This window comes from Cupressus sempervirens, chromosome 1, assembly GCF_028749045.1.
Source record: "Cupressus sempervirens isolate cs-2001-9-10 chromosome 1, ASM2874904v1, whole genome shotgun sequence".
NCBI lineage: Eukaryota > Viridiplantae > Streptophyta > Pinopsida > Cupressales > Cupressaceae > Cupressus > Cupressus sempervirens.
The window spans coordinates 311,009,358-311,018,563 of NC_143118.1; the positions used below are offsets into that span (position 1 = coordinate 311,009,358).

General features: G+C 34.5%; 1 protein-coding gene and 1 long non-coding RNA gene across 2 annotated transcripts; one reads left to right on the plus strand and one right to left on the minus strand.

The window, feature by feature from the left end:
- Positions 1–1,685: 1,685 nt before the first annotated feature.
- LOC149577348 (uncharacterized) lies at positions 1,686–3,483 on the minus strand. The gene is made up of 2 exons (XR_016364854.1): positions 3,286–3,483; positions 1,686–2,007 (listed from the first exon to the last, which is right to left on the minus strand). It is a non-coding gene; the product is annotated as an uncharacterized LOC149577348 (long non-coding RNA).
- A 298-nt stretch (positions 3,484–3,781) lies between these two features.
- Positions 3,782–5,998, plus strand: LOC149577349 (uncharacterized). The gene is made up of 3 exons (XM_089823643.1): positions 3,782–4,055; positions 4,139–4,683; positions 4,953–5,998. The coding sequence occupies exons 1-3, from the start codon at positions 3,923–3,925 to the stop codon at positions 5,883–5,885; spliced, it is 1,611 nt and encodes a 536-aa protein (XP_089679769.1). The 5' UTR covers positions 3,782–3,922; the 3' UTR covers positions 5,886–5,998.
- The last annotated feature ends 3,208 nt before the right edge of the window (positions 5,999–9,206 follow it).

Below are 9,206 nucleotides of genomic sequence, written 5' to 3' on the forward strand. Positions count from 1 at the left end.
TGAAATGTAAATTACAAAACCAAATCAAAAAAATAAAATTTAATGACTAGTATTATTAGGAGTATAAGTAGTCATTTGATTTTTTGTATTAGAAAAATTTATTGTCTGACTAATGCACTAGATAAAAAAGATGTATGACTAAATTTATAAAGACACATTAATGAAAATAACCAAGACCACCCATTTTGAAGGGAGATTTTAATGTGTTCCTAGATTGTAGTTAAAAATAGGGAGGCTCCAATAATATCTCTTAATCCCTAGAAGGTTTTTCAACAATGGGTAAACAATAATAATATAATAGACTTAAAAATAGGAAATGGATTATTTAGTTGGAGTGCTAGAAGTACGGTTTTATTAAAAAAGGATAAAGATTCTATAGATTTTTATTTAATGGATTTTAAAGTACAACTAACTACACACATGCATCAGAAATTTTAACCAATGTTGAATCTCATCACTCCTAATTGAGTAAACAAGTCAAAAACCTTTTTATATTTTAAAATATGAGGTCCCAACATATTGTTATATGAGCTTGTTAAAAAATTTCTGGAGAGAGGAAACTTTTTAAGAATCTAAAATTTTCTTATGTACTCGTAAACTTAAGTTCCATAAGAATCATATACTATTTTAATAGAATAGGGAACATATCAACAAACATATTTGATTAGAAAATAAATGTTGAATGAGACATTAAACATTTAAGTAAAGAAGTAATAAGGCATGACATGAATGAAGAAAGTCAACACAAACAAAAAGTGTCACTAGCTAAACATGAAGATCTCTTAGAAAAAAAAGAGGAAACCTTTTGGAAAAGAAAATTAAGGAAAATATGACTCCTTGAGAAAGAGAAAAACACAAAATTATTTCACAATAGTACTAAATATTAATCAACAATTGATATGATAGTTAAGATAAAAATCCATTAGAAAATATTGTAGAAAACTCAAAAGAACTAACAAAAGACTTTGTGATTTTTTACTATAATATGGTAGATAATTTGGATGCCTCTAATCTCAATGATAAAGAAACATCACTATCCTCAATTGCTAGACTAGTAATTCATAATGACAACCAATGGTGAAATAGAAAATTTTCACAAACAAAAATTAAAGAAGTTGTATTTCAAATACACTTAGATAAATCCTTGGAGTACATGATTCAAGAGTAAACTAATGGGAGGAAATAAAAGGTACTCCTATATCTATACTATTCTACATGAGTTTAACAACACTTAATTGATAATGCAATTATGAGGAGATAGATGATTTAACACTAATTGCTTTGTGTAACACAATTTATATAAAAAAATTAAGGCCTTAGAAAATAGACTTACAAAAATTTATTGACCATCATTTAATGGAAACAAATAGTTTTTTCCCAAATAGATAATTTGTAAAATAATTATTATTATCGAAGGAAACCCACAACCCAAAGCAACATAGAAATATATAACAAGAGCTCTTGTAGAGCGCTAGATTCCCTGCCTTGAAGTGTTGACAAAAACCACTAAAATTTGAAAGTGGTAGTCAGAGTTGGCATCTGTTTGAATAGAATTTTTTTAATTTTTAAACAAAGAATTTGGAAAATAATATGCAAAAATTTTAGAAGGCATTATTATTATATACATTGTCACATATATAAAACTAAGCACTAGAAACAAACTAGCGTATTTGAAAAAAAGAACATGAATCAAATCTTTAGAAATAGATATTACTCAGAGATGCAATTTTCAAATTTGTTTGTGTGAAAATGATGTCATGTCTTCAAAAATTATGGGAACAAAATATTGTTATGCTATGAAATTTGTATACAAGTTCACATGTACAATCTACTTTTTGTTGGCTAGATATATGGCTTTATGACTACGTTAAATAGATAAGCTTGTAGGTATATTTTAATGGCACAAAAGTGAGTGAAATGGTATTTTTTCTCTAATATATTTTAGTTGGATTTGAGGGCAGTTCCTCCATCCTTGTAAGCTATTGTTGCTGCATTTGATGGTTATTCCTGCAATATGTAGAAGTGAGATGGTTAGAAAGAGGCATGATGGTAGCTGAAACTTTGTAATACTATGAGAGAAGAGTGGGCTGAGAATGAAAGATTTTTCTTGAATTTCAAGTTCAATGTTCTACTATGCGTGTTTCTTCACATTTTCAAAAAAAAAATTAATACTTATTTGAAAATCTTTGATTTAAGATGGCTTTGGGGTTTTGACTTGCTATCAAAAATCATTAATCAGAGCTTTATTTTTAATTTTTTATCCATGTGGGTTACAAGAGTATATTGCAAAATTTGTGTTGATATCTGTATCTTATTTTAGGCTTTTCCCTATAACTTCAAATTAGAGTAATAAGATGATTCTGTCAGTGCATACAATGAAAGGCACCATATTGAATAGAGGAAGTCAAATATGAACAAATTTGACAAAGAATATAGGTAAACAATTATGAATTATACAATAAAAAAATTTAATTGTTACATATCAGTAAATTGGATAACTTGTGGAAAAATTGTCAGTTGAATCGTCGACTCTAAGAGTTCCATTTCAACATAATACATTCGGTCTAAAAATGCCCCAAACTATATATTCATTTGACTCTCTGCAGAACCCAGCATTACAAACATTGAGGTGCTTTCTTTGCCAAGTGAATGCAAATTGAGTTGAAAAAGCTCTCTAAAAGTGAAAACATTGAAGATATCATCACCATTGATAGAAAGGAAAAAAGTAACTTTTTGCAGTCTATAGAAAAAGACATGTTTATAATCGTTCATGAGAAGTAATGAGTAAGTTTAGGCATGTGCTTCATCAAATGTTTAACTACACTAACATGGACAGACCAATAACAGGGTTTAAAACTTTGTGGCTAGACACAAACATAAATTATTTTAAACCACTCCTTACATACCGTTGATGCAGATAAATTCACTTACTAAAACCAATTTTCATTTCTTGAGCAAAATGGGTATATAGAAAGGAATCCAATTTCTCTTCTTCAAAGCCTTAGCAATGCACCTAGTTTTGTAATAGGTTTTCAATCATACAAACAGGGACTAATAATTTGAAACACTCCTTACGCACTATTATAGCAGAACAATCTATTGAATTAAACATCTCTAAAGCGGAAACCAAATGAATGAAAATGGGTTATATACTTGGATATCATACTTCTAAATTTATATTTTGTTTTAAAGATGTTCCTGAAATTGTAGGTTTCAAACAAAGTAAAAGACATGAAACATTACTATCACATAACCCTAGCAACAGATAATTCCATCCTCACATACCTATTTGAAGCCAAATGACACCAAATTTTCGCACATAATAGTACACTGTCGCTGATATCCTCCTGCAGCGCTTCCCTTTTGAAAAAGTTAGAAATAGAAAAAACTTAGGACGTTTAGTTTCTTTTTTAGCTCTCTAAAACCCCTTGCCTTGTCCTCTACAACTTTTACAACTAAGTTTGCCACCAGCTTCGCATAATTAACTCATCCTTATCGCCTCACAATCAATATGCAATGAATGCAACTTTATCATTTATCCTTATCTTATCATTAATTGAACAGGGACCACCAAAAACATTAGTTCCACGTGACTAATGATTCAAAATATTAATAACATAGTGCCATCATGTGGTGCCTGATAGTCGTGAATGACAGTGATGTGACTGGAGGAATCTAAGGTGATGTCACGCTACAGACGTAGAGAATGATGAAACAAGAATACGATAGCATCTGCCAAATCGAACTTCCTGTTGGGTTCTGGAAAATAAATAACCCCTACGCATCTAAGGGGAATTCACACTTCCTAGGCAAGAGCCAAGGTCGCTGGTAAGTAAATTGCCAATAAAGATCTAAGCCATTCTCCGCCTTGAAAATATTGAGCAGCCTTAACCTGCAACGTGACGAAACTTATCTTTTTTAAATGGAGAGCAAATCGGATTACAACTCGGCCTTCTTTGAAGCTTGTGAAAAGGGTGATTTAGTCGTTGCCATGAACCATCTCAGACAGGCTAATCTTTCATTGCGAGAGATACTACCAAAGCTGCAACAATCAGGTCAATCTCTTCTTACACCTTTTTTATTGACTTAAAAGCTCTGTTTACTTTGTTTGTCTTGCTTAATGAGGTGGTTCTTGCAGGTTTCATCAACAAAATAAAAAATACCGATGAAAAGGGAGAGACGGCTTTACATTTGGCTGTAAGGGAAGATTACCAAAATCTGGTAAAAACTTTGGTTGACTTCGATGGCAGTTCGTGTAATATTGTTAATAACAATGGAGAAACTCCGCTAAAATTGGCAGTAAGTTTGAGTTTCAGAGAAGTCGTAGAGCTTTTAGTAACTCACACTTCAAACGCCCTGCACTGCATCGTGGAGCTTAACCAAGTCGAAATTTTTGAATATCTAATGAAGAGACCAGAGGTAGACTTGTCAAAACTCATCAATGAACCGTACCAGCTGTCCACAAATTCTACTCCAATTGATGGAGAAGATCAGCACCTTCCAGAGGAGAAAGGTCCCCAAAATACGTCTGGCGATGGAGGAGTTTCACAAAGGCCTTTGAGGAACAACAAGAGGGCTGAAGAAAAAAATTCGAATAACACAGCAGATACCCAAGATGACCAGCCAATTGTACGACAAGGAGACACGCCTTTGCACATTGCAGCAAGGAACAAATTCGAGCATGTAAGATGTTTAGAATACTTAATCTTTAGGTTCAACGAATAATGATTTCTTACCACCCTCTTTATTTTATAACTCTAGTAATTGTATCAAGCATTTACAAGTAACCCTAATTTGTTTTTGATCTATAGAAAATGTATTGGTTAGATAATAGCTGAGGTAACTGCCTTCTTCTGTATTATGGGGTCAGTCTCTTCTTTTGACTGCTATTTGTAAATAAGAAATGATCCGACAACTACCCGTCCCTCTTTCTTTTTCTTTTTGCTGTGTAGATGGTGAATTTGTTGCTGAAGGTTCCTGGGGTGAACAAGCTTGTTCGGAACAGCGAGGGCAAGACACCGTTTGAAATAGCAAAAGAGGTCACGGAGTACCATGAATCTTTCCGGACAATAAGAAGGCTTAGAGATTTTAGAGGTGAGTCAAAGCGATTCATGTACTGTGTACCAAAGGTGAGCCATAAAAAGTACATGAAAGCAAGGTTCATGGTAAACAAAGCCTACGAAGACAGGCGCAATGCAGAACTAGTTGTGGCGGCGCTATTAGCTGCCATGACATGTGCCGCTGCCTTCACTGTCCCTGGCGGTTTCAATTCGGAGAGTCCCGCAACAGAGAATGAAGTGAGCCCTGCTCCTAGCCCTAGTCATCTAGACGATGATCAAGGGACCCCTCTTCTTATATCCCTTGTTTCTTTTAAGCTCTTCCTCATTTTCGACTGCATAGCCTTCTTTCTAGCCCTCTTTGTTTGTATCATGTGGGAGATGAGCTGTGAGCTCACCACAGGGGACAAGATGTTGCTCATGACTGTCAACAGTTTGGTTGTTTGTTGTAGCTTTGGCTTCACCTCTTATGGGTTTATGGCCGCAGTCTACGCCATGCTGGCACGTAAGGTTAAGACCTTCTCTTGGGTTGTTCTTGGAAGTCTCATTGCAATTACTTCGTGTGGCGTCCTCGCATTTATACGTCAGTCCTTACATTTTGCTGTTACGAGGGCGAGATTCCACCGGCTGTGCGGTGTGTCTCGTTTTGTGGATGATATTGTTGAGAAGGTGTGGTGTGTAGCAGAGCGTTGTGGACTCCTGAACCTCGTGCGTTCAGGTGATGATGTCTTCCATGATTTGCTCTCTGGGCTTTACAAGTTCAAATCTGATGATGATAGGGCTCAAAAGTCCCACTCTTGGTCCTCCTGCTGCTGCAACCATGTTTAGCTATCGCTCTACAACCTCTCTCTCTCTTCGCTTCTCAAGACCGTGCAATGTTAAACTTTTGTACAATGTAATAATTGTTGAAATTTAATCTCCAACTGCCTCATTTACTTGTCCGTATTGTTTTGCCGGCAACTGCAGTTTGTTTTTGCGTTTCTTTTACTCCACCAAATACTTCATTTATTTCAGCATATGGTGGACTCCAAATTTTATTTTGCTATGTTTAATTTCTTCTCTTCTAAGACATTCTTCGGCTGTTTCTTTTAATTAGTGTGCTGGAGTTTTTGTAGTGTGAAATGCAGAAGTCATTGTGTAAAAGCAGAGCAAGAAGATAGAATGCTGGAGTTTTTTAAACTATGTAATTTCAGCTGTAGCAACAGTAGTAAAAAACAACGTACTGTAATATGCAGCTCCAGATTTTAGTTTAAATGATTAAAATGTGTTTTTCAATTGCTGAAATGATGTTGTTTGATGTTTCAACATTTTTGCTCTGTTTCTTTGTGACTTAAATTATCAATCTTCTGCCTCATTCCATCAGTGGTATCAGAGCTGAAGGTTGTTTAGTGGGTCTGAAGCTAGAAGTTATTTGAAGGAGTTTTCTTTAAAAAGGATTTCAAAAGATAGAAGTTTTTTTACTGTCAACAATGGCAGCAAGCATAAGCTTGACAAGTCTACAAATTCCATAGTTTAATGACAAAAATTATGATTACTGGGCAGTCACAATGAAGGCCTTATTTTCTTCACAAGATTTGTGGGATCTTGTTGAGAATGATTCCACAGAACCAGCAGATGCAGTAGCATACAATGCTTTATCTCAGGCAGAGAAAGATTTGTTGAAAGATAATAAGAAAGATTCAAAGGCACTTTTCTTTATTCTCCAAGGTGTGCATGAGAGCATTTTCCCAAGAATTGCAGTAGCAACAAGGTCCAAACAAGCTTGGGACATTCTTCAAACAAGCTATCAAGGTATGGAAAAGGTTAAAACTGCCAAATTGCAAATGTTGAGAAGAAATTTTGAAACAATCTACATGAAGGACAATGAATCAGTAGATTCATTCTTCACTCAAATTATTGGACTAGTAAACCAAATAAGATCACATGGTGAAACCCTTGAAGATAAGAGAGTGGTTGAAAAGATTTTAAGAAGTTTTCCTACAAAATTTGAATCTATTGTGGCGGCCATAGAAGAAACAAAAGATCTTTCACAATTTTCAGTTGATGAGCTTCATGCATCACTTATCTCTCATGAGCACAGGATGAGCAGGTCAACAAATCCATCAATAGAGCATGCTTTCAACTCACAAGTTTCAATTGGTCAAGGTAGAGGAAGAGGAAGAACAAATTTCAGAGGTAGAGGAAGAAATTCTTATAGAGGTGGAAGAGCCAGCTCACCAAACACAAGTGGAAGGGGCAACAGTTCATCAAGTTCAAATGGAAGAAGTAACACCCAAAACCCAAGTCAAAACTCATCACAAAATCACCCTCAAAGCCAAAGGTATGACAAATCCTCAGTCCAATGTCATTATTGCAAGAAATTTGAGAATTATATGAATTAATGTAGGAAGAAGCAATTCGATTCTAGACATCAAGATGAAAATTTCACAAAAGAAAATCAAAATAAAAAACCTGATCAAAATACTATGTTTTTAGCATGCAATGTAGCACAAGCAAATGAAAAGGATGTGTGGTTTTTAGACTCAGGTTGCAGCAATCACATGACTAGAAATTTAGAAATGTTTTCTAATTTGGATGAGAGTGTAAAATCTGATGTAACTTTGGGTAATGACAACAAAGTAGAAGTCAAAGGAAAAGGAAGCATCAACATTCTAACCAAAATGGGGGAGAAGAAACACATGAATGATGTCTATTTTGTTCTCGGTTTAAAACACAATTTAATGAGCATTGGTCAGCTTATTGAAAAAGGGTATAGAGTATTTTTTAACAATGGAGAGTGCACAATTTTAGACAAATTACCAAGTAATCAGCTCATAGCAAAGGTTCAAATGACAAGTAATATAATGTTTCCTTTAAAGATAAGATCAGATTTGAATGTAGAGTTCTCTCAAGTAGACAACTCAATGAACTCACAAATGAATGAAGGAAAAGTTGCAGCAGTCACTCAAGTGATCTTCCAAGCAGAGATTAAAGATGAAAATTGGCTCTGGCATTTAAGATTTGGCCATTTAAAATTTTCAGCATTAAATCTACTTCATAAGAAAAACATGGTGAAAGGATTTCCTTTAATAGAGAAACCAGATAGAGTATGTGAAGGGTGCATCTTAGGAAAGCAACATAGAGAATCATTTCTAGCCAGTATGTCAATGAGAGCCAAGGCACCATTGGAGATAATTCATTCAGATTTGTGTGGTCCAATGCAAACACCTTCAATAGGTGGAATTTTCTATTTTATTACATTCATTGATGACTATTCAAGAAAAACATGGGTTTACTTCCTAAAGCATAAGAGTGAGGCACTTGAATATTTTTGTCAATTCAAAGCACTTGTTGAAAAATAGAGTGGTTACTACATCAAAGCATTGAGAACAGATAGAGGTGGTGAGTACATCTCAAATGAGTTTCTAAATTTTTGCAAAGAGCATGGAATCCACAAGCAATTTACGACAAGGTATAGCCCACAAAAAAATGGTGTGGCTGAAAATAAAAATAGAACAATAATGGAAATGGCTAGAAGTATGTTGAATGCTAAACATTTTTCAAATGAGTATTGGGCTGAAGCTATATGATGTGCAGCCTATATAATGAATAGATGTCCAACCAAAAGTGTAAAGAATATGATTTCGGAAGAAGCATGGAGTGGAAGAAAACATAGTGTTTCTCATGTGAAATTTTTTGGATGTGTGGCTTATGCACATGTGCCAAATGAGTTGAGAAGAAAATTGGACAACAAAGGAGAAAAATGTATTTTTGTGGGATACAATGATGAATCAAAGGCATATAAGTTATACAATCCGATCAGTAAGAAGGTTATAATTAGCAGAGATGCGAAATTTGTAGAAGATGAAGCATGGGATGGAAGTATAGACAAAACAATCAACATAATAGCCAGCATACCACAAGAAGAAAATGAAGAAATTATACCAGCAGGTATTACTTCAAATGTGGCTCCTTCCACACCCACTCAAACTCAACAAAGTGGTCAAAAGATGTCATCATAAAATATAAGGACAACAACACATACACAAGAAAATACACCTTCAAATGTGCAACAAACACCATCTTCAATCACAACTTTTGGTGCTGATCCATCAAGTCCACAATCTATAAATTCAAGTGACATGTCAAACCCTACACTAGCAAGCTTAA

Bases quoted from the DNA above. Each gene is read 5' to 3' on its own strand.
- LOC149577349 (XM_089823643.1), top strand. From the start codon at position 3,923: ATGGAGAGCAAATCGGATTACAACTCGGCCTTCTTTGAAGCTTGTGAA. The intron at 4,056-4,138 runs GTCAATCTCTTC...TGGTTCTTGCAG, and splicing joins ACCAAAGCTGCAACAATCAG to GTTTCATCAACAAAATAAAA. The intron at 4,684-4,952 runs GTAAGATGTTTA...TTTGCTGTGTAG, and splicing joins CAAGGAACAAATTCGAGCAT to ATGGTGAATTTGTTGCTGAA.